Source organism: Cucurbita moschata, unplaced genomic scaffold, assembly GCF_002738365.1.
Source record: "Cucurbita moschata cultivar Rifu unplaced genomic scaffold, Cmos_1.0 Cmo_Scf00014, whole genome shotgun sequence".
Lineage (NCBI taxonomy): Eukaryota > Viridiplantae > Streptophyta > Magnoliopsida > Cucurbitales > Cucurbitaceae > Cucurbita > Cucurbita moschata.
The window spans coordinates 2,000,469-2,024,162 of NW_019268530.1; the positions used below are offsets into that span (position 1 = coordinate 2,000,469).

The window sequence follows — 23,694 nt, forward strand, 5'->3', positions numbered from 1 at the left end:
TGCGAGGCCGATGCCCACCCTAATTGAGAATTGGGAGAGGGAGTAGAGCCAAGAACGGGATTCTATTCTCTGTCTTCTACAAGGTCAAAACAATAGATTTTGAGGTTAATTATGTTGGTAATGCATTATAATATATGTTTGTTTGTAAACCTTGTATTAGGTTTTTTTATACATTTTTCTAAAAAATAAAAATGATATTGTAAAATGGAAATTGTCCATCTCTGCCTTGTCTCATATCGGTAAAAATAAATAAGAAATTTAAAAAGAATGAAAATTAAGGTAGAGATAGGGATAGAAAAAGTTTTCTCGTCCTCGTCCGTGGATATCTCTATTTAAGTTTAAACTTTCATATTTAATAATGTTTACATTTTTAACAGTATATAAAACAATGTTTAGTAATTATTTTATTTTAAAAGAAAGTTTATTTACTATTTTCAAAACTTATCTCGCAATCTATTTCAATAAACATTATTAAACAATTAATTAAATGTTTTAACTTTTATACGTTAGAGAGAATTATAAACAAAATAAAACAAATATAAAAATTTGTGGAAAAGAAGGTTTTTAAATTTTTCTTGGAAATGTAAATGAGATTTAAACCTTCCAAATAAATATATATATTTTTAACTGGTTGCTACAAACATTTTATACTATTTATATCTGTTAAAAGTTTTTGGAAAAAAATTATGGGCAGAATTACAATTGAAAATAGTAAAAAGAAAAGTTATAATAAATTTAAATAAAATAAAAGTAAATTTGCATTATAAAGCCAGGAATTATTTCACAGTACTATCATAAAACAACCATATTTTAATAAATAAATAAAAAGTTGCAATAAAAAGGAATTTATTTGCGGAATAAACTTGCAAGCATTTTTAAAATTAAAGTTGAACTTGCCTTTCTTTTAAAAAGTAAGTTGAAAAACGACACAGAGTTGACACGAATTTAAATTTAAAAAATAAATTAATTAAGATACTAATATCTTTTCCAGACAAAAAACATAACTATCATTTTCTAAATTAAAACTTAAATCTTATCCCAATATAAATTCTTGAATTAAATAATTAATAAACAAAAAGTTGTCATATGGTTGATGATCCTACCCTACGTTGTCAAACTAATGTTTAAATTAACGCAATAATAAAGAGCTGTATGAATATATGTTTTTTTTCTTTATAAAAGCAATTGAAGGTGGGGTTGAATCTAAGTTTTAATACGAGCATGACGAACAAAACTATAAGCAAAAGCAATTAAGCAATTCAACTAATTTGCAACTGTCGAATGAAAAATCATATACTCCAAGACTGGTGAAGAACTTACAAGTAATGGATGGCGCACCTGCAGCAAACCATGAAGCATTGTTCTCCCAGTCGCCAATGACTTGCCCGAGCGGTGGCAATAGCTGTGGCAGAGCTCTAATGGCAGGAATACATGGTTAGCTTGAGTTACTCCTTCATATAAATTTATCGACGAACATTTATTTTAAATTTTAAAAATAAATCACACGGACCTGGTCGATCTGGATGGCATAAGATGTATGGTGAATCGACAAGTAAATTAATACAACAAACCGTCCTTCAAAGGCACATTATGTCAATGCAACTTGAAACAAGCTCAATAGAGAGGAAGGTCTAGGAATCAGAGACAAGATGGAAAAATCAACACGGCATTACTAATGGAGATAGTGAAGCTTTGGTGGTTCAAGAACAGTTAGTCTTTGTTTGTATGTCTCTTAAACAAACTTATTATCAACCCAGGCTCCCTATCAACCAGCTAGCTGTATAATTAATCATCAGTTCCGAAGTAACGATCACCAAACTCACCCATACCGGGTATGACACGATATTCTTTGTTCAATCCAGCATCGATCTCAGAAGTGACAATTTTCAAGGATGGGAATCGTTTGCAAACACAGTGAATCCCCTCGGGGGCCTGGACTCGAAAGGAGTTATACTGATATCAGTGTTGGCAGTTGCAACCATTTTAATTAGTTTTAACCAATTTGGATGGCATAAAATAACTCACAGAGATCAAGTTGAGGAATATGATGTGCGATTCTGGAACTCCCTTCTGTATAAGTAGATCAATTGCTTGATTAGCTGAGTTGCCTGCAAAGATCACAAAAATAAAGTTTTAAACAGAACTTATTGGTTATGGATAAAAGTACAAGAGAACAAGAGTATGAGAAATCTTCTGACAGAAAATGAAAAGCAATATTCAAGAATTTATAACGAATTTGGGAATATCAGATAAGAGTTATTAGTAATATCTTGATTTAAATACTATTTTGATCCTTGTGAAGATTTTGATTCATTTCAGTCTTTGTACCTTTAAAACGCTCATTTTGATCCTATATTTTCAATTTCATCACTGCTTTTTACCGGAATATATGGCCAGACCGAAATGCTCGCATCTTCTCATATAAGCAACAAGCATCATTTCTTTTATAGACTCTACTTTGCCTTTGCTTTAAGCTTTAATCTGGAATCATTTATCCCCCCTGTTTGTAACTACATTCTACCGACTCCCTTATCTCATTGGAGGTGTTTTCTGTAATCATACACAGAGGGCATCCTTTTATAAACTATATCATCGATCGATGGAATAATTTCAGTTTAGTCCCTATACTTTTAAGATGCGGCCAATTTGGTCATTGTTTACAAAAAGCAAACATAAATTTTATACACAATGGGAATTTCTAATACAAATTTATGGGTACATTTCAAAAAATTTAGCAAGTTAAGTATCATACTATAATGAGATAAAAATGAAAATGAAAATGAGAGGACTTTCTTCTAAAAAGTACGAGAGTCAAAATAGACATTTTGAAAGTACATAAATTTAATGAACAAAAGTTGGAAGTATAGGAACCAAAATCGACGTTTAAATGTACAAAGACCAAAATGAACCAAAAGTTAAAAGTATCAAAATAATATTTAAATCTAATATAACCAATAAATAAAATAAAAAGATTATAGAGCTATCAGTATCTCGATGGCCACTTCATTAGGCTAACAAACATTGAGAATCAACATACTGATGCAACTTGGATTTTCAAAGTCGTGCTGCAATTGTCAAATCTAAATATCACCAAAGTTAACTTATTGTTGTATGACAGACTGACTAATGATGAGTAGAAGGCATTCAAACTAATAATATAGTCATAATGATATTATTACCAGTAGCGAGAACAGGATCTAGGAGTAGGACATGTCGCTCTGATATATCATTGGGTAATTTCTGGTATATCAGCTGTTTAGTTTGGACAAAAAATAGAAATTACAATGTTAATATAACCCCAAAAATGACAGAAGAAAGCACAGATCAAGCTCCAACAAACTCTATAATTCGAAAGTAACATTCTAATTTCACCTGCATCCCATTATCTCCCTCGCGGTGAATCAGAATCTTCCCAATTTTTATCCCTTTGCAACATGCTCGCAATGCATTTTCCATGCTTTCACCACTAAATCATTAGATTGCGGATAAGTGTCAACAATGAGAAGAACCTTCTTATCAAGTCTTGGCTAAACATCTCATTTATCCTCGAAGTTGGTCAAAAAATGATCACAACCACAGATGTAATCAGCAAGTTCATCTCAGACAAATTCTAGTTGCCATTATTCAGACAGCAAGTATGATATATAGTCATGTCAAACTTACCTTCGAATGATAGATACCCCACATAGTTTTTTGCAGAAATCAACCCCAGTGTATACAGATGCTAAGATCAAAAGCATGCATTCATTCTTTATCAGTATCCAGAACGCAAGCAAAAACTCACGGCAAGAGAAATGAGTTCACTGCACAAATAAGTAAGCACAAGAATCGTTACTTCCTTAACTCACCAGTTGGGGTGACCACTTGTTTTTCAGTAAATGGCAAATGGCCAAGGCCATGCTCCACAACCTGAGAATCAAAAGAACAAAATCTATGACGATGTAGAGATTGTGACTTTACTGACACAATTAAACTAGCATTTGAGCCTGTAGAAGAAAGTACCAGACGAATAAGTCTATCTGAGTAGAACACAAAATCGTGCTTTGAAATGTCCTGGTCTCGAATTAATGTATGCATACCTCTTATCTGGAACATTCAGTTACCAACATGAGATTATCGAGAGTAACATCTCAAATGAGAACAGGAACAATTATTATATCTTTAGCCACTTGTCTGAAACATTATTTGGTAAACCTCTCAACCAGTGACAAGACAAGATCAACAAGTTCATTTCTCAAGCAACAAATCACATCTCCCTAACGCATATCTTTTAACTGCTTTCTTTTTCCTAAAAAATAAGAACCTTGAGTCTACTGTTGCAGAATTCTCTGCATCTGTCTTCACATTATTTCCAGCTCAAGGCTAATAGTAACTATGTGAACAGACAACTGAAGGTAAATATTTTACCCTAGTTGGCTGGTCCTTTAAGGGAAAAAGGGGAACATAAAGTATCAATTTCAGGGAATTTCTATTAGAAAATGTAATACCTGAAATGTTGACTGAATGACAGTAACATTGGGGTATATTTTGCAAAGGTCATGCTGGCCTAATTTTGTATGGATGTGTTGCACAATCAAATCAATTGCAACATGGTTCTCACCCCCACGTGGTATGATCACATCGGCATACTTCTTTGACGGCAGAACAAAATCATCAAAAGCAGGTTTTACAAACTTTGCATACTGCAAAAATAGAACAAAGGAATTACCACCGAGTATTTGATGAGGTATGCCAATTAGATGATGCATAATGAAGTATTGTTATTCTCGCTATAAAATTCGTAAGCAAACTATAAGAATTGATCAGCCAATAAAAACAAAAGCAAGCCCTTCCAACACTTCAACTATGCCCCTTTTAGTAACAGCTCTGAACGAGAAACAAGGCTGTGATCTTATTGAATATATGACCAAGTAAGTCATTGCAATAATAATTCTGTCGGTCGGGTTAGGTTGAGGTTCTTTTTCAGCTATTCAGACATAAAACTTTATTAATGTACCATACACTCGGGGAGGGGGGGATGGCGGCATAAATTGTATCTCTTAACATGCTAATGCCACGAGATCACCATGATTGGAAGCAATGAAATGGCTCAAGATAGTAATTCCTCAACACATTGGCAACTACATCTTTCCTTTTTCATAATGCGCCAAATGATTATGGTTTAGTTATGGTAATAACCAAATATTGAGCTTGGGGAGCATTTCAAAATCCTCATGGTCTGAAGGAAATATAATTTGATGATAGTAAGCTATGGAAGACCTTGTGAATAATTCAATGCACACACCATTCAACCTTTATAATCAAAGATCCCATTAGGTTTGATCTAAATACAGGAAAGATATTGATATTTTACCTGTTCAAGGACAGAGTTAATGTCCCTGCCCCTTTCTACCGTATCGCGTCTAATTCTACGAGCAAGTCTCACATCAGGCTCTAAAACCAATGCAGTGCGAAATATTAGGTGAAGGTAGAGGTATTCAATAGAAGTAATATATAGAGGACTATTTTAAATTTTCTGATAAAAATGTAAGTACTAAAGATCAATAAGCAGACTTTAATTCAATCCAAATCTCTGACACATTTAAAGTAAGCCCAAAGAAAGCCAACAAACCAATGCTTATCCCCCCCTTGCCTTGAGAATTCACATCTCCCAATTCATCCACAGACTACAAGAAAAGTTTTTTAAAAAATGTTCTCACTAGTTCAGAATTCAGAGCTCTTCAATTATACTTTGTTCATTCCGAATACCGTGCAAGTTTTACAAAAATTCTCACACACTCAGGACACGAGTCTAAAGTCTATGATGTGGAAAGTGGTGAAATCACACGGGGTCAAAAATTGAAACAAAGAAAATAATAATAGCAAAATTGTAACCTGTGTCAACAAATATCTTCATGTTCATCAGATTGCGGACTCTTTGATCATGGAAAACCAAAATACCTTCCAAGATGATAACATTGGATGCATTTACCTGGTGCGAGTCAATAATTTATTTTCTGAAAAAATCACAGCAATGAATAGGCCCAAAACCCCCTCAAAAAAGAAAACCAAATGAACACTTGGGAAGAGATGTCACCACCTGCCGAAAGCTATCTACACAGCGTTGATGAGTTTTAAAATCATAAATTGGGACATGGTACGATTGCCCACTCTTTAGCTTCTCGATGCAATCCACAAGCTGTTCGGTGTCAAACGAATCTAGAGACAATTCAATTGAAGTAATTGAAAGCGAACAATGTTATATACAGTTGCTATTCAAAGATGATTACTAAATCCAAAAGCTTAAGCTGCTGGATTATGGCAAACATGATTCCCTTTAAAAGCAATCAAATCGTTATCCCATGCAAAGAAATATTGAGAGGTGGTTAAACAATAAACCTCCGTGCTTTCCCTTAAAATTTCCGGAAGCAAAAAACAATTTGAAATCACTAAAGTCATTACCAGGATGATCAAAGTTATACTCGTGCACACGTTCTAGTTCCTCAGCTGTCAACCCGCGGTAAAACGAGTCCTACAGCAATGCCATGGAGTTCAAGAAACTGAAGCAAAATCTAGACTAAGAATCAGATACAGCGAAAAGAAAGATAACCTGATTGACCAGCACTACCCTATGATCATGAAGTTGCTGGATGATCATGTCACACACTGTCGTCTTCCCAGATGCAGTACCTCCAGAAACACCTAACAAATTAACAATACCAACAATTAAAACGTCTTCGATCCAAACGGAAAGAATTGTAACTGTAAATGCAGGATCAACAAAATACGAAGCGCGAATATGAAAATAAATCAACTCATTCACATAAAATCCAAATCCCCTAATAAACCAATCAAGAACAGAGAGGAAAATTACCGATGACGAAGGGCTGCTTAGGAGTGTTGGCATCGGCCTGCGCAAAGGAAGAGGAAACAGGATAACGATGAGCCGGAGAGGAAGTTGAGGAAGACGGCGGAGAGGAGAGACGTCCGTCGAGCCGGAGGCCAGAGAAGTGAGGTCCAGAGGCGGCTTCCATGACGTAATCTATCGGGATGGTTTCTTCCGACATGACTACAGATCAGCGTACCAGTCGTTGGCGGGGTTATCACTCGGCCGGTAAATACGCCGGCGGATTTGGGCACAAAGATTCCCGGTACTGATATTCCACGCTTCCGTTCTGAAATGTTTTAAGCGTGAAATATCCTTCGCGGAATTAGCGTATTATGTCAAACAAAAATAAAACATTTTTTTATTCGGTTCAACAAGCATTTTTAGGCGGGATTCGAACCTACACGAAAGCAAAGCATTCTTTATTTAGAGAGCCTATATATTTAATTAATTTATGTTTAATTCCCAATTTAAATATATATATATATAAATATATATTTTTTTTTTTTTTCTTTTTGTATATTCATTAATTATTTTAATATTTAATATATTATTGTAGCGGTGGGTATAACCTATCTAATATATTAAATATTAATTTAAATAATCTAACGGCCTTTTGATACAAAGTTAACTCCTTAAACTTTTTAATTAATAAATTTTGATACGTTGACTATGTTAGACAATGGAAAGACCACAATAGTACGAGTATTTCTGGATTATAAACTCATGGTCATTCCCTAAATTAGGGAACGTGGGACTTTCATCGTCCAACACATTCCCTTTAACAAAGTATGTCTCCCCTTAATCAAGGCTCGACTCCTTTGGAGTTTTACCATCATCCAACACCTCCCCTTAATCAAGGCTCGACTTTTTTGGAGTCTTAGTCAGTATAGACTGTCTTCGAGGAAGCTCGACTCCTTTTCTTTTGGAGTCCTTTGTTCGACATTTGAGGATCCCATTAGCATGACTAAGTTTAGAGCATGGCTTTGATACCATGTTAGACGAACACAACTCTCCACAGCGGTATGATATTGTCCACTTTGAGCATAAACTCTCATGACTTTACTTTGGGCTTTCGACCCGGACGTTTTCGGGATGCCCCTAATAACCAACGAATGGAAGCCTTTACAATGTTGTGATTTTGTTTAAGTGATTGCAAGTGACAGCTTAGAAGGCAATTGAAGTTGGGTGAAGATTTTGAAACAAAGAAACATCTAATCTTCTTCACTGCTAAGGTTGTGCCCAACATTGATTATTGTTGTTACTTTGAAATGTTTCAATTTGTTTGGGTGTTATCATGTGGTCTTTAAATGCCATGTTTTCTGCATTTAACCCAAAGAAAATTGGGGTTAAAATTTCAATGTTCAAATCTAAGTACGGTTATTTTCCTAAAATATCTAGATATCTTTCGTAAAATCTCTGTTAAAACAAATATACGATGCACCCTGTTGAAAAAAGAAATATGCACGTTGTTGATATAGATAGTTGTTAGACGATGAAAGTCCCACGTCTGCTAATTTATGGAATGATTATGGGTTTATAAATAAAAAATACTCTCTCGATTAGTATGAAGCATTTTGGAGAAGCTCAAAGCAAAGCGATGAAAGCTTATGTTCAAAGTGGACAATATCATACTGTTATGGAGAGTCGTGTTCGTCTAACATAGTATCAAAGCTAACAATTGGTATCGTATCAGAGTCATGCCCTAAACTTAGTCGTACCAATAGATTGGTAAATTCTCAAATGTCGAACAAAGGACTCCAAAAAGAAAAATGAGTCAAGCCTCCTTGAGCCTCGATTAAGGGGAGGCATGCTTTATTCGAAGGGGCTAATTTAGGAAATGATCAAATGATCCTGGGTTTATAAACAAAAAATACTCCTTCTATTGGTATGAGACCTTTTGGAGAAGCCCAAAGCAATGCCATGAGAGAGCGTTTATGCTCGGACAATATCATACCATTGTGGAGAGTCGTGTTCGTCTAACAATAATAACTTTCATTTATTCGGGGAGAGAAAAAAAGAAAAAAAAAACAAAAAAGTGAATTTAATGAATAAATTCTACGACTATTCATGGATGCGAAGTGATTAAAGTTGGATTTTCTTTTTAGGAGAAATCTTAATGAAAGGCTCTTACAAAGTTTGGAAGATGGCATCCACCAAATTCACATCAATGTCCAAACAACTGCCACGTCACCATTTTTTCTTAGTGGTACACGTCAGCAACCTTATTATTTATTAAAATACAAAAATTATAATATCATACTTTATATGTAAAGCGCTTAAGGATGACCAAATGAACCTAAAATCATTATTTAAAAATTAATAAATATATTTGTCTCAACAATTAATTAATTTTAAAATAGTTTTTCTTTTTCCTTTTCTTTTTTGGGTTAAATCTGGTCAATTAGAGAATAAGACGGCGGGTACAGCATGATCGTTCACAGAGTTAGTAACCGAAATAATTTTTTTTTTTTATATATATATAATTTTAGTTTATTTTAATTTAGTCTTTTAGTTTTAAATTTTTAATTAATAAACCCTTCAAAAAAAAAAAAATCATTATCCTTTTATTCTTTGACAATTTTCTGAAAAATATATGTTTGAAAATTCTTGATTTCCTTTATGTTTTAAAATTCTTATATGTCTATTTAAAAGTTTAATATTTTGCTTTAAAATAATAATTTTAAAGTGAACAAAGTTGAGTATAATTCGATAAATATATAATTGAAATAAAAAAAAAAATATTATTATTCAGACGATTATTTATCTCTAGTTTAAAGTCTACGTATCATTAACAATATTTTTCGAAATATCTTATGCAAAACGTGGTTAGAGGTCAGACTATAGTCTCTCATGAATCCCGAGTAGAAAGACTTTGAATTTCTACCCTACCCAACTAAAAAAACTCAGAACATTCAACCTTAAAAAAGCTCAAAATACAGTTTGACAGCGTAACCGTCCAAGTCTACTATTAGTAAATATTGTCGAACTTATTATACTTTTTGGGAAGACGGGAAAGGCTGCTACATAAACAGAAAGAAGAGAGAGAAAGTAGAGAGAGAAAGGGAGAAGATCAGAGAGCGTAAGTTTTTGAAGAGGGAGAGTCAGCGATTTTCATGGTCTGTTGGATGAGCTTTTGGGCCTTTCTGCTTCTGATTTCAACTCGCATGCTTTCACTTTTCTCCATCTTATCGTAACTATCTGTGGCCTTCTTCATCTTCAACGACTTCATGATTTTTGCCTTCAAATTCACCACTAACCTCTTCATGATTTCTTCCCTTCACAAAAATGGCAGAACAAGAGAGAGAAAGGGAGAGAAGAGAGAGAAGTAGTAGACCAACAATTTGAGAATGAAATTAAAACAAAAAAATGTGAGTTTTACAAGGAAGAGAAGACACCACTCCACACTTAATAATAACATCCAAACCACACAACTTTTCTGCCCCAAATATTTAAATATTACTTTATTCCATTTACTATACACAGGCTTTTATCTTCCCTTCCACATTTTTTTTTATCTCTTTGGATTTTTTTTATTGTAAAACATAAAATATTAATTTTTATTTTGTTTTCGAGTTAATCAGTCGACCCCACCAAAAAATAGTCAACCAACAAATTGAACAACACAACCCAACTTTTATGATTTGAGTTGGATAGTCCCGATTCACCCAATTATCAATTATGGGAACACCCTAAAGCATAGCAGATGTGCTGCTCATTCCCATTCCCATGGTATTTTGAGATTTGATTGATTTTTGAATATTTTATAATTAATATTTAATTTTAAGAAATATAATTTTTAGAAATATAACCTATTATGAACCTATGACTTTTCTTTTTTTTATAATAATTCCCAACTCTTATTTTATAACTAGTCTAATCTTTTTTTTTTTTTAGTAGAGACGGAATGATTTAGAAAGCAAAGGGGAAGGAGTGGATGAAAACTCAGTTAAAGATAATATTGCAACGACGACACACTTCGAGCTTAAGAAATCTATAGAGCCACATATGAGACGATACCTAAAATTCTTATCCAGAGAACAAAATAAATATTTTTTTTAGAGAAATATTTAATAGAGAATAAAAAAAATTTCCAAAAAAAAACAAAAATACACCTATTAATCATAATAAAATATTTTAAAACTATATACTTTTCTTTATTGTTTGAAATATTTAAATGTTTTAAACATATTAAATATTATTAAAGTTTAAATTTTTGGCTTAAGTGAGTTTAAAAAAATACTCACTAAATTAAAATATTATAATTCAAACTTTAATCTAGTCAGAATCCACTTCTAAATAATTTATTTATTTATTTTTTAGAAAATAATAATAAAAATTAAATACGTCACATTCATTGTCTATAAAAATACAAAATTAGTTTTAAATGAGAAAAAGTTAATAAAAAATTATATCACGGTGTCATGTTCCTCGCAACTTGTAAAGGAGGAATTATCCTCTGCAAGAGCGTCTACATATCTATTTGGACATCAGCTGGATGGACGGCCCTTATTTTTCCTTAAATTACAATAAAAAAATGCATATTCATTCTTTTCCATATACTTTTTAATTTTTAAATTAGGTAAGATTTTAATGTTTTTTTTTGGTAACTTTATACTTTATTATCCATGAAATTTAAGTTAGTTTAATTTTGATGGAAAATTTTCAATTTTCCTTTTAGTTTATTAACTTTTAATTAAATACAATAATTATAAAGACATTTTTATTAAAATTTATGACAAACGGTAATAATCGATATAATTACCTACCAAACTTTTAATTTGAGCCGTTATTACTGTAAATTAAAAAAAAAGTGATAATTTGCGTTAATAATAATGCCGTATTAAAGAGGTATATATTTAAAAATATCAATTTAAATATGTTAATTATTATTTTAAAAGTCGATAGTTTAATTTTTATTTATTTGTACGACCAACATGTTAGAGAATTAAAAGAAATATTTATATAAATATTGTAATTTTTAAAGAAGTAACAGAGGAAATGAAAATTTGATTGAACAAACCAATTTATAATTTAAAAAATATATAATATTGTATAATTAAAGTTTTTTCTTTGAAAATTGAATTCTAAAAACTAAATTATAAGTTTTAAAATTTTAATTTAACATTTAATTTTTTGGGCCATGAATTTATCTAATTTAAAAAATTCGAGTAAATTGCAACTTCCTCTGCATCTTCCCCATCGAAACCCTAGCGCCCACAATCCGTGTTGCAAGCCGTAGCCTTCCCTATTCTCCGTCTCTCCTGCCCAATGGTTCAGCCGACAAATCCATCCAAATTGCGATGGGGGGAGCTAGATGACGATGATGGGGATCTCGATTTTCTTCTTCCTCCCAAGCAAGTTATTGGGCCGGACGAAAATGGGTTGAAGAAAACTATTGAGTATCAGTTTAACGAAGATGGAAACAAGGTCAAAATCACGACGACCTCTCGAACGCGCAAGCTTGCTAATGCTCGTCTGAGTAAACATGCCATAGAGCGCCGATCTTGGGCCAAGTTCGGCGATGCTGTTCATGAAGACGTCGGAAGTAGGCTCACTATGGTCTCGACCGAGGAGATTCTTCTCGAGCGTCCTCGTGCTCCTGGTTTGTGTTTAAATAATCTTTATTTTGGTAGTTTTTCGGAATTGCGTGCATTTGATTGGTGTTGCAACTATTTAGTTATAATTTGATTACGGTGTATGCCATTTGTTTCTATGTTGGAGCGCTTTCTTATGGTTACAGTGGTGTTTGATCTTTAGAAAACTCTGGTACTTGCTTACTGGAAATATTTAAACGTATATGGTTTGTATTTGAAACGGAGAGAATCACCTTTCGATGGTGCGAGGGGATTGATAGACTTTGCAGAACTATACATATGTTGTATGTTCTATTCGGAATTTCAGGGTTATCTTGTGAATTGAATACTTTTGATTATCAGTATTTTGTTAATAATCCTTGTTATTAAACATGAGAGATTTCTCTGTGCCATTCATTTGACTTCATAGTTATGAAATTTGCTTGCACTTCTTACGAGTAATGCTTGAATGTCTTTATACTTTTGATACAATGCTCACATTAATTCTTTATCAGCCAATTGAAGCGTATCTTCTTGCCTTGTTTCCTGCAAATGATTACAGGTAGCAAACCAGAGGAGCCAAAGGTTGCTGGGGACCCACTAGCTCAACTTGGGAAAGGTGGAGCTGTTCTTATGGTCTGCCGAACCTGTGGTAAAAAGGGTGACCACTGGACCTCAAGGTGCCCTTACAAAGACCTGGCATCACAAGCTGATGGATTGGATAAGACTGTTGCACCAGAGGCTACAACTGCCGCTCCTGGTGCAACAAAGGGAGCGTATGTACCTCCAGGTATGAGAGCAGGGGCAGAGAGGACTGGAACTGACATGAGACGTAGAAATGATGAGAACTCTGTTCGTGTGACCAACCTTTCGGAGGATACTAGAGAGCCTGACTTACTTGAGCTTTTCCGACCTTTTGGTGCTGTTAGCCGAGTTTATGTCGCTGTTGATCAAAAGACTGGCATGAGCAGAGGATTTGGTTTTGTAAACTTTGTGAACCGTGAGGATGCACAAAGAGCAATTAACAAACTCAATGGATATGGTTATGATAATCTCATCCTTAGAGTTGAGTGGGCTACTCCAAGGGCGACTTAAAGGTATGATTTCTCTCTCAAACTCTCTTGTGATTTGCATACTCTTGTAGCTGGATTTTTCTCTCCAACATTTTGTTAATGTTTTCTTTAGATTACTTGAGTCCAGAAAATGATTGAATCAGTGTTTTGCACCGGTAATTTACATGTAGTGGATTTAATTCAATGACTCTGTGAGTTTACTTATTTGACTGTTTGAAGCTGGGAGAAATAGCAATGTTTTTACGTTTTCATAGCGTGTTAACAGTACAGAAATGAAAATATGTAAATGTAAAGGGAAAACCGTTGCTATTCATTAAGCTTTATACGTTATTGGGTAATATGTTATGACATGTACATATTTTACAACCTTGAGAAGAAGCCATATGCTATGTTCCATCTTTGTTGAGCAGAGATGAGAAGCAATCCTAATTCGGTCTCAATGAATTTGTAGTTTATCTGTTTGAATTTTGAGCCACTGAAATGTCTGGCGAGAACCCAAAAGGGGGGGTGAGAGTTTGAATGGAGGTTTAGTCCAAGGTATTATAGGTGCTTTCGATAAAGAGAAAACCTCTATTGTGACGTTTATAGGTGCTTTTGGTATAGTAGAGTCTGAAATCATAAACCAAAATAACATTGCTTATTGAGTAAATTGGTGTGAGTTTAGAAGCAGCTTCTAAATTCATTTCTTAAATTACAGCTTCTAAGGTGATAGTTAATATTTCTCTTAGGGTGAAAAGAGGAGTAAGAAAGTGAACTGATATAGGAAACTAATTCTTCTAAGTAGTGGAAAGGTACATATTACACTCTGCTTGCCTGTTGATGGTTGAGCTAGTTTGTAGTCTATGGCTTGACTAAGAAATTAACAGGAGAATGGCTCAATTAAGGGAGAAGCCATTAGAGCTGTCATTCAAGAGTCTCTATGGAATTATTACCTGAACCTCCCCTAAAGCCGTAGTGAGCATAGTGTCACAATCTGTAATACGATTGTGCCCAGGGGAGTGTCACAACCGTACTATGAAGAGAGTAGGTTGTGACCCTTACATCATGGCACTCGTCTAGGCTCTCGCTGGGCTGGATGGGCGCCACTTAAGGGTCTTGGCCTCAATGTGTGTATCCTTTGGAATCACACAAACTGGTGCACCCCTCGGGGTGGGGCTCGCAAGCCCAACCGCAACACATAGCACCCTCAAAATCTCAAAATTTAGTAAATGGATCAAACCGAAGTAGCAAAGTGTAGTTCTACATAGTATCTTGTATTGTCAAGGATTATTATGGTGGTTGTAGATTTGAAGTTAGTGCTATAGGTTCAAACCTAACATAATGCAATGATGATTATCAGGAATAATTGAAGAGATTACAAAATATGACAGCCTTTTAGTTTGATTATCAAACTATTCCCGGTTCTATGAATGCAGTCTTTTTCAAATAATTGCAGTTTGGTGATGGTCTTTGGATTGATCACTCGTTTTTTGGTTCGATTATGACATACAATACTCAAACTTTATGTTATATCAATTCATCACTACAAGAATGTTTGTTGTTTAGTCATATTAAAAGCCTTCCTTTTGCCAAAGATAAGATTCATGAATTATAGGCTCACAAGTGTGATAGTTTGAAGATTGCAATGTTAGAAAGTAGATGCTAGTTTGGTAAATGTTTCATCCAGTCAATGCTAACAGAAAGGAAGAAAGAATATTTGATTGCATGCCGGTGCGTGGGTATCTTCCTACACGACACTATTAAATTTTGACAGCAACGAGAGAGTAAAAAAAGTTTGAATTGCTCATTTTCACCTCTCCAAGTCGGAAAAAAAAATTTAATGGTGGTGTGTAGGAAGATAGCTCTACATCGGTGTGTAGCTCAGTATTGATCTCCCAAATTTGTTGCTTCATTGATTTGAGTTGCTGGACACTTCTTTAAGGTATCTTCGAATTTCCTTGGCAAGAATTCCATCTTTATGAAAGTAAAAGCATCAAAGTTAGTTTGGGAAAAAGAAAAAAAAAACAATAATATTTTTGATGCATAATCTTTCTAAAAAGATGAGAAAAACAATCTTCGAAGACAAATTTAAACAAATTGTAGTCGGTTAAGGCATTTGATGCTTTAATGATTCACAAGAAATGTTGGATGAAGTGATTCTTAGATAGAGATGTCGTTATGGGGAGTCGTCCTGAACAAGGAAAAGATTCCCCTGCTTAGATGGGGAATGGCGGGGATTGTGAAACATTTTCTTTTTGGGTTAGATAAATGGGGTTAGGAACACGATTATATTTTTTCTTGCTTTGGTTAACATAAATATAGTTTTACCATAAAATAATATTAGTTAATTTTGAAACTCTATTAGGGATATTTAAACTAATCAAAAATAATAATAATAAATGAGGAAAAATTAATTATACAAAATTAAAAAATATCATAAATTAATTTTTAGTTAAAAAAACAAAAACAAAGAGTTCAGTCTGAAATTGAAATTGAAATTGACAATATCGAGAAAAAGAAAAAAAACTCATATTTTATTATTAGTTTCTTTATTTACAATTTATTAATCTATAAGTATCACTATTTACATTAGATAGGTAACAACCTTTCGTAGCAGTAAATTACAAAAATCACGTGCCTAAACTTTTTGTTGTCGAATACACATTAATTAAATATCAAAATATTCCCAAGATGCTTAACATTAAAAAAAAATATAATAATAAATAAAAAAGTTCCGGTGGAAAATCATGTTCACATCAACCCATCACCGACACCTCCAAACCTGTTTTTCACTTTTTCTTTATTTATCAAAAACAATTTTATTAATTTATTAAAATAACTTAATTTGACCCAAACTTCAAAATTAAATTAACAAAAAATTATTTCTCATCCCAATGTTTTTTTAGCTAAACAATTAAGACTAATTTTTTTTAATTTAATTTATATTTCTAGTGTTTAAATATAAATTAAAAAAAAAAAAGTGTCCCGTCAATAATTTAAATAGTTATATGAAAAATGTTCATTGGCCTACCAAGTTGGACTAATGTGGCCCTTGCCTTTTGGTACTACTCTTCCTATCCACTCTCTATATTAAAAAAAAAAAAAATACATTTAATCTCTCTCCTAGCAAATTATTATACCATAATTATCCCTTTAATAATCATTAATTTTTTTTAAAAAAAATATTATCTATTTTAAATATTAATTAACCATAATTTCATATTTTTAGAATTTTAACCTATTTTCTAATTCTCTCTCTTATTTAATCCATGGACAAATGTGTGTTGTATGATATGACATTATTTGCTATAATAATTAATAATATCATTTTAATCTTTTAATCTTTAATTATTAGTCACTTTTTTGTTTCTCTCTCTCTCTTTATTTATATATATTTAACCATTTTCTTTGTTGTTTCTCCTGTTTCTCTCTCCAACGATGCTTCAAGTCCAAGCTCCTACCGACCTCCGCCCCGGCAAAAATGGGCAATACAGAACCCTAATGGCGATTTTGGGCGGAGCCCTAGCGCTGTTGATCCTAATCACTATCCCCCTCACTTTCCCTCTCCTCAATTACTCCCTCCTCCTCCTCAAGGCCTCTCTCGAATCCCCCACCTCCGCCGCCTCCTCTGCCTTCCGCCCTCAAATCTTCGCCTCCGGCAACCTTTCCATTTTCTCCGCCCTCCCTTGCGATCTCGCCGTCGGCGAATGGATCCCCAATTCCAACCCTAACGCCGCTCCGCCTTACACCAATGATACCTGCTGGGCCATCCACGAGCACCTTAACTGCCTCAAGTACGGCCGCCCCGACCGCGGATTCCTCCAGTGGCGGTGGCGGCCTGACGGGTGCGAGCTGCCTGCGTTTAATCCGGCGCAGTTTCTGGAGCTTATGAGACATAAGGCGTTCGCGTTTGTGGGGGATAATATTGCCAGGAATCACGTTCAATCGCTCATCTGCCTCTTGTCTAAGGTAAATTTCGTTGGAAAAGTTCTTTTTCCCCCTATTATTTTTTATTTTTATTTAAATTATAAATACTTTATATTATACATCCATTTTAATGAAATGTTGGGTAAATCGATGTGTCGGTCACGAATTTTATATTTTAGAGACCATATTTAATTTAAATAATTACACTTTTTTTCCAATTTTAGACACGAGATAATAATTTTGATGTGATTTTCTTCCCTTTTTGAAAATTGTGAATTATTTGGTATACATTTTCTTTGATTGAATTTTTACTTTTTTGGAAAATGGTGTTGAAATTTGACTAATTTTTATAAACAATAATGGGTTTTTAAAAAAAAAAAAAAAATTATTTCTCAATTTTTTTCCAAATATTAATGGTAGTTATTTATAAATATTTAAAACGAGTACCATATGGAATATTTTGTTTTAATAACTTGGAGTGTGCCATAAGTCACATAAGATTTTGGAATATTTATATATATATATATATATATATATATTAATTATTTTAATTTTTGTAAAAAAAAAGTAAACTTAAAAAATATTTAATAAGTTTTTTAATTTTAATTTTATGTTTAATAGATTTTTAAAATTTTAATTATTTAACACATATCTAAACAATTTATTACTCATTTTCTACCCACAAACAAGCCATGTGACATTGATCTAAATAATGTATTTAATATTATGAGAATCTTTACAGAGAACAATGACAGTGATTCCATCAAATTTCTCGATATAATTTTTTTTTTAATTTTCTTTATTGAGTACTTTTGAGAATGACGTGGTAGGAATTCAAATCATTGACTTCTTAATCGAGTTAGATCGTGGAGACTAATATCTTTTTTATTAGGCAGCGATAATTATGAGCAATAGAACAATGTTGTTTCTTGATTTTTCAGGTGGAGTATCCAATTGATGTTTCACCTAGCAGAGATGAGCACTTCAAGAAATGGAAATACATGTCCTACAACTTCACTATGGCCTTTTTATGGACAACCCATCTCGTCAAATCACAAGAATCATCGACTAAAGGCGTGTTCGATCTGTATTTGGATGAGTTTGATGAAGCATGGACTTCCCAAATACCTGGCTTTGATTACGTGATGATCTCGTCCGGCCAATGGTTTCTTCACCCGCTGTATTTCCACGAGAACGGCCGAGTCATCGGCTGCCACGACTGCTTCCTCGACAATGTCACCGAGCTGGGAATCTACCATGGCTATAGAAAGGCCTTCAGAACAGCTTTCAAAGCCATTCTCACCTCAGAGAGCTTCAAGGGCATCACTTACTTGAGGACATTTGCACCAGCACACTTTGAGAATGGGCCGTGGAATCAAGGAGGGAACTGTTTGAGAACAGAGCCATTCAAGAGTAAAGATTCCGCATTGGAAGGTATGAACTTGGAGCTTTACATGACTCAAATGGAGGAGTTTAGGAGAGCTGAGAGAGAAGGGAGAAAGAAAGGGATTAAGTTCAGGTTGCTTGATACAACGCAACCCATGTGGCTTAGACCAGATGGACACCCGAGTCAATATGGGCATTGGCCTCAGGGGAATGACAGCTCGTTGCTTAATGATTGTGTTCATTGGTGCCTGCCTGGTCCTATTGACATTTGGAGTGATTTCTTGCTTCACATGGTGAAGTTGGAAGGCATCAGATCAGCTCAAGAGAGAGCTCTGTTGGCTCATCAAACAGAATTGAATCAAAGATGAACTTGGATTTCTTGCTTGTTTTGGTTTTGATTCTTTAATCATTATTTGTTTTCTTCTCAAAATCCATTGCTGTTCATCTGTATTACTACTCCACCTATAAAATGAAAGAATGAATGACAATAAAACAGTCTATAGAAGTTTGTATCAGATGCATGTTCAGTTGGTTTGTCTGGGAGATTTCAAGTTTATTCGATACCAGTAGGAAATGAACATAGCTAGATATCAAGTTTCTGTTCATCTAATGAATCACAATGTACAGATTTGATCTGATGAATAGTCGGTGAGGAATCTCGGTGTGGTTGTTCAGAATGAAATTTTGATGAAAACCAGGATGTGCGGACCTTAAGATGTAGAGCACCATGAGTAGCATTCTAATCCGACATGCTTATTCCAAGTGGGTTTCGAGCAATGTTAGTCTCAGAGCTGCTAAAACGGTCCAAGCTCACCGCTAGTAGACATTGTCCGCTTTAGCCCATTACGTATCGCTGTAAGCCTCACAGTTTTAAACGTGTCTGTGAGGGAGAGGTTTCCACACCTTTATAAGGAATGATTCGATCTCCTCTCCAACCGACGTGGGATCTCACAATCCACCCTCCTTTGGGGTCTAGCGTCCTCATTGGCACACCGCCCGATGTTTTGACTCTGATACTATTTGTAATAGCCCAAACCCACCATTGGCGGATATTGTCCGCTTTGGCCCGTTACGTATCGCTGTCAGTCTCACGGTTTTAAAACGTGTCTATTAAGGAGAGGTATCCACACCCTTATAAGAAATGCTTCATTCTCATTTCCGACAGATGTGGGATCTTCGCACCCTTATAAAGAACGTTTCTTCCTCCTCTCCAACTGATTGAGATCTCACAACTACTCTTCAAATTTGATGATGCATTTAAAAATATAGAAAATGAGAAATTGAATTAAAAGAAAAAAATTAAAATGGGAATATGTAATTATTATGTTTAATCTTATTTAAAAAAAAAATAGTAATGGATGTATTTGATTTGGATAATGTGACGTAATGAATAAGCGATTAACCGCTAATACAGAAGTTAGCAGCAAACAGATCTATAAAACGATGTCGTATAAATTGCAGCATTCGATGAAATAAAGAACAAGAAGCATCGGCGGTGAGGTGGTGATCAGTATCAACGTCAAAGGGTGAAGAAACCAGTCCTCCTCCGTCTTCTCCTTGCAGTTACACACACAGAAAAATGGGGGAAATCAGCGAAGAAACTCAGAGGCTTAAGCGAATTGCGGCGGCGACTTACGACTACGACAACGACCCCCGATGGGCCGATTACTGGTCCAACATTCTCATTCCTCCCAACTTGGTTTCTCGCTCCGACGTCACCGATCACTTCAAACGAAAATTCTACCAGCGCTACATCGTCGGTTCTTTCTCTGATCTGTAGTTTGATCGTTAATGTTTGTGAAATGATAGAGTTAATTCGTTGATTTTTGTTTCTTGTTGGACACCCTTTCTTGGGTTATCTCGAATTTTGTGGTTTGCATTGTCGGGTTTTGTTAATTGTTTGTTTTTGTAAATGTGTATGGTTCTTGTTTTTCTTGTCTGATAGGTATTTCTTGTGCCCAGTTAGTTCTTGAGTTGTGGATTTATTGCGTGATTGTTCTGTAATCTCATTTATCAATCTGTTGATATTCTGAAACTTGCCTTTTCTGGTATGTACTTTGATGTCTTCAGGATTCTTGTTGTTTGATTGGATTTGTTTTCTTGATTGAACAATGTATCTTTAAGCTTTTATCCAGCTTAAACCCTGTTGGGCTTATCTGTTTTCCTGGGTAGTTCGTCATTTTCATACATAAAGGGAATAAGTACACTCCTGTATGTTCATCTGAGGGCCTGTAACGTATCAAGATACTGTTCTTTATGCCTGAGCGATCAGTTAAGCTTCTATTTGATTCTTGGATTAATCATGTTTTGTTGAATGGCTCATTTATATGTCTATTATCATACCATTTGTTGTAAACATTGGATGAAAAGGCTGATGCCGAAGTTTTTATCATACCATTTGGAGTTTGCTTTAAGTACTGTTATTCAAATATGCAGGATCCTGATCTTGTAGTTGAGACAATGTCTTCCGGCAGTTCATCATTTCAGCCAGGGAGGCAGTCAGCACCTTCACCTCCTACAAATGATCAAACTCAGTCACAGAGCTCCGGTATGGGATTTATCATTAAGAAAGTTGCTTTCCAGAGCGGACTTGCATTGTAGATTACCATGTTTGTTACGCGATTTACTAATTGGGTTTCGTTTACACAATGTAGGGTCAACTACAAGAAATCCAGGAACATCGGCAACTACAGGTTCAAATTGGATGTATTTACGCTGGGATCGACATAGGGTTCTTTTTTTGGTCAATGCTTGGGTAAAGTGAAATTCTTCAGCCATCCTAATATTTAGAAGTGTGTCAAGTAGACCTCTTAAGAATTAGACTTTATTTGCAGAATCAAGTCGGGTTTACTGAACCTTACGGGTTGCCATTCGTTATTTCCTGTAGGTGTTTCTCTTGTCATCGTTGGCAGTGATGCCAATGGTTCCCAGAAACATTTCACATAGGGCGTATCAGATTTCTCTTATGGGCACTGCATGCTCCTCTCTATTCACCTTGTTCATTACTTGTGGGGTAAGTTTTTTGGTCAAGTAACTATTGCCTTCTAGTATACCTCAAGGTTTGTCTGACCTGTTTTATCTAGCAGATACCCAGGTCGTTCGATATGCAGGCTTTGGAAGTTTACTTCCGACCTGTCGTTGCAACAAAAGCTCTCGTCTACCTTATTTACTCCATTACCTTTGTAGCTTCAAATCTTTTCCTTAAACGTATAGCTGCTTTGCCTTTTACCCTTGTCTAACTTTATGCAGTTTTTGCTCAGTTATGCATGGTATAACGGTTTCTCCTTCGTTACAGTTGCTTTAATTCCGATTATATGCGTAGCTGTTGAGCAGATTTCCAAGTACGTTCGGCATAATTTCCCCCGATCTGCCTTCTACAGGTAAAGTGGCAAGGTTTCTCTCAAGTTAAATTGTTCACTTGTACAAGCTAAAGAGATTGGCTTAATCTGAGTATATGAACACAAAATAACTCATTTTGTTCTTAGTTTTCTCTATATAACTGAGCTGTGCTTGAACTTTCTTCACTTAATGATTACCATATATTTAGATTTGAATTTCACTTTCTGTGTGGATTGGAGCACTCATTGATCTGTTTGGTTGCTTAGGAAATGCTTGGAGCGGCCTTGTGCTTGGGTGGAATCAAATACAATCACACTTTGTCTTCTGTCTTCAAATGTTGAGATTGCACTGGGTTTCCTTCTGATCATCTCCTTATTCACGTCAGTTCCTCGTCGTCGTCTTTTTCGTTTTCCATCATTAACAATCATTTCATTCTGTAAATCCATCGCCTCGGTTTCTCTATGCAGATGGCAGCGAAACTTCGTGCAAACATTCATGTACTGGCAGGTTGGTTCCTTCTGTCTCTCGTTTGGCTTGCACGAAACAGCAGCGTGGCTAACTCGAGCACACCCATTTCAGAGTACTAACTTCCTTGAAACTGTGTGGTTTGCAGCTACTGAAGCTGATGTACCACTTCCCCTTGACTGCTGGGTATCATCAGAGTGCGTGGGCTAAGATTGGGAGAAAAGTTAATCCATTTGTGAGCAGATTTCTCCCATTTTTGAAGCCTTTACTCTCTGCAGCTCAAAGATGGTGGCTCAGGTAGAGAAACCAAGAATAAGAAAGTGGTTTCTGTTAGTTTGCATTTAGTTTACTGAATATATTCATTGTTTCTTAGAAGATAGTCACATATTCATGACAGAAGCTGCCCTCATGAACGAACCCTGTTGATTTGGGGTTTTTGTATGCATATTATGAAGCAGGGCAGGACTACTTGTTATGAATTATGATATTACTTTAGCAACTGAGATTTGTGATGATAATATGATATATATATACAACCTTTCAAGAATTAGACTATATATCAAATATTCAATTAACAAAGCTATAATATTCAATTCAAGTGATATTAATTCTATGGTTGCAGTGATACCAACCATTGGTTATTGAATGGTGTTGGGCTCGCCATTTCTGTATGTCATAGACATCAATATCATATTCTAAATATTTTCTCTCCACAATTTCACATTCAATTTTTTAAATAAAAAAAAGGTATTTTTAAAAGAAAACAAAACGTCAAGCTCAATCCATGGGTCGGGTTTGGTTGGATTGAGTAAATTTTTAGGATCGACCCAATATTTTTTATCAACCATTTATTTTCAAGTTGGGTTGGACAAATTTTTTTCGGCATAACTCGCACGTTCGCAAGAATGAAACTCAAAGGAATTGACAGGGGCCCGCACAAGCGGTGGAGCATGTGGTGGTTTAATTTGATGCAAAGCGAAGAACCTTACCAGGGCTTGATATGCCGCGAATCCTCTTGAAAGAGGGGGTGCCTTTGGGAATGCGTACAGGGGGTGCATGGTTGTCGTTAGCTCGTGCCGTAAGG

At 34.8% G+C, this 23,694-nt stretch overlaps 4 protein-coding genes across 5 annotated transcripts; 3 read left to right on the top strand and 1 right to left on the bottom strand.

The window, feature by feature from the left end:
• Positions 1-1,557: 1,557 nt before the first annotated feature.
• On the bottom strand, positions 1,558-7,207 carry LOC111452761 (uridine kinase-like protein 2, chloroplastic). Of its 2 annotated transcripts, XM_023093630.1 has the most exons (14): positions 6,854-7,046; positions 6,590-6,681; positions 6,442-6,511; positions 6,080-6,198; positions 5,875-5,971; positions 5,354-5,433; positions 4,488-4,682; positions 4,003-4,086; positions 3,849-3,909; positions 3,664-3,724; positions 3,373-3,466; positions 3,180-3,252; positions 2,026-2,108; positions 1,558-1,932 (listed from the first exon to the last, which is right to left on the bottom strand). In XM_023093630.1, the coding sequence occupies exons 1-14, from the start codon at positions 7,044-7,046 to the stop codon at positions 1,786-1,788; spliced, it is 1,449 nt and encodes a 482-aa protein (XP_022949398.1). In that variant the 3' UTR covers positions 1,558-1,785. The 2 variants fall into 2 exon arrangements, with proteins under 2 accessions (XP_022949398.1, XP_022949399.1); XM_023093631.1 differs by lacking the exons at positions 1,558-1,932; positions 2,026-2,108 and adding an exon at positions 2,339-2,550 and having other exon boundaries at positions 6,854-7,207.
• A 4,812-nt stretch (positions 7,208-12,019) lies between these two features.
• LOC111452682 (eukaryotic translation initiation factor 3 subunit G-like) lies at positions 12,020-13,844 on the top strand. Its single transcript, XM_023093506.1, has 2 exons — positions 12,020-12,470; positions 13,004-13,844. Exons 1-2 carry the CDS (start codon positions 12,137-12,139, stop codon positions 13,534-13,536), a joined length of 867 nt encoding a protein of 288 aa, XP_022949274.1. The 5' UTR covers positions 12,020-12,136; the 3' UTR covers positions 13,537-13,844.
• A 3,051-nt stretch (positions 13,845-16,895) lies between these two features.
• Positions 16,896-19,351, top strand: LOC111452777 (protein trichome birefringence-like 19). The gene is made up of 2 exons (XM_023093659.1): positions 16,896-17,462; positions 18,362-19,351. The coding sequence occupies exons 1-2, from the start codon at positions 16,932-16,934 to the stop codon at positions 19,172-19,174; spliced, it is 1,344 nt and encodes a 447-aa protein (XP_022949427.1). The 5' UTR covers positions 16,896-16,931; the 3' UTR covers positions 19,175-19,351.
• A 927-nt stretch (positions 19,352-20,278) lies between these two features.
• LOC111452483 lies at positions 20,279-23,160 on the top strand. The gene is made up of 9 exons (XM_023093245.1): positions 20,279-20,562; positions 21,243-21,354; positions 21,461-21,561; positions 21,694-21,819; positions 21,893-22,013; positions 22,102-22,186; positions 22,412-22,525; positions 22,613-22,652; positions 22,759-23,160. The coding sequence occupies exons 1-9, from the start codon at positions 20,386-20,388 to the stop codon at positions 22,909-22,911; spliced, it is 1,029 nt and encodes a 342-aa protein (XP_022949013.1). The 5' UTR covers positions 20,279-20,385; the 3' UTR covers positions 22,912-23,160.
• Positions 23,161-23,694: the final 534 nt, after the last annotated feature.

Bases quoted from the DNA above. Each gene is read 5' to 3' on its own strand.
- LOC111452761 (XM_023093630.1), bottom strand. From the start codon at position 7,046: ATGTCGGAAGAAACCATCCCGATAGATTACGTCATGGAAGCCGCCTCT. The intron at 6,512-6,589 runs GTTATCTTTCTT...GCATTGCTGTAG, and splicing joins GGGTAGTGCTGGTCAATCAG to GACTCGTTTTACCGCGGGTT. The intron at 3,725-3,848 runs GTGAGTTAAGGA...TTTTGATCTTAG, and splicing joins ACAAGTGGTCACCCCAACTG to CATCTGTATACACTGGGGTT.
- LOC111452483 (XM_023093245.1), top strand. From the start codon at position 20,386: ATGGGGGAAATCAGCGAAGAAACTCAGAGGCTTAAGCGAATTGCGGCG. The intron at 21,562-21,693 runs GTAAAGTGAAAT...TATTTCCTGTAG, and splicing joins TTTTTTTGGTCAATGCTTGG to GTGTTTCTCTTGTCATCGTT. The intron at 22,526-22,612 runs GTCAGTTCCTCG...TTCTCTATGCAG, and splicing joins CTGATCATCTCCTTATTCAC to ATGGCAGCGAAACTTCGTGC.
- LOC111452777 (XM_023093659.1), top strand. From the start codon at position 16,932: ATGCTTCAAGTCCAAGCTCCTACCGACCTCCGCCCCGGCAAAAATGGG. The intron at 17,463-18,361 runs GTAAATTTCGTT...TTGATTTTTCAG, and splicing joins TCATCTGCCTCTTGTCTAAG to GTGGAGTATCCAATTGATGT.
- LOC111452682 (XM_023093506.1), top strand. From the start codon at position 12,137: ATGGTTCAGCCGACAAATCCATCCAAATTGCGATGGGGGGAGCTAGAT. The intron at 12,471-13,003 runs GTTTGTGTTTAA...AAATGATTACAG, and splicing joins CGAGCGTCCTCGTGCTCCTG to GTAGCAAACCAGAGGAGCCA.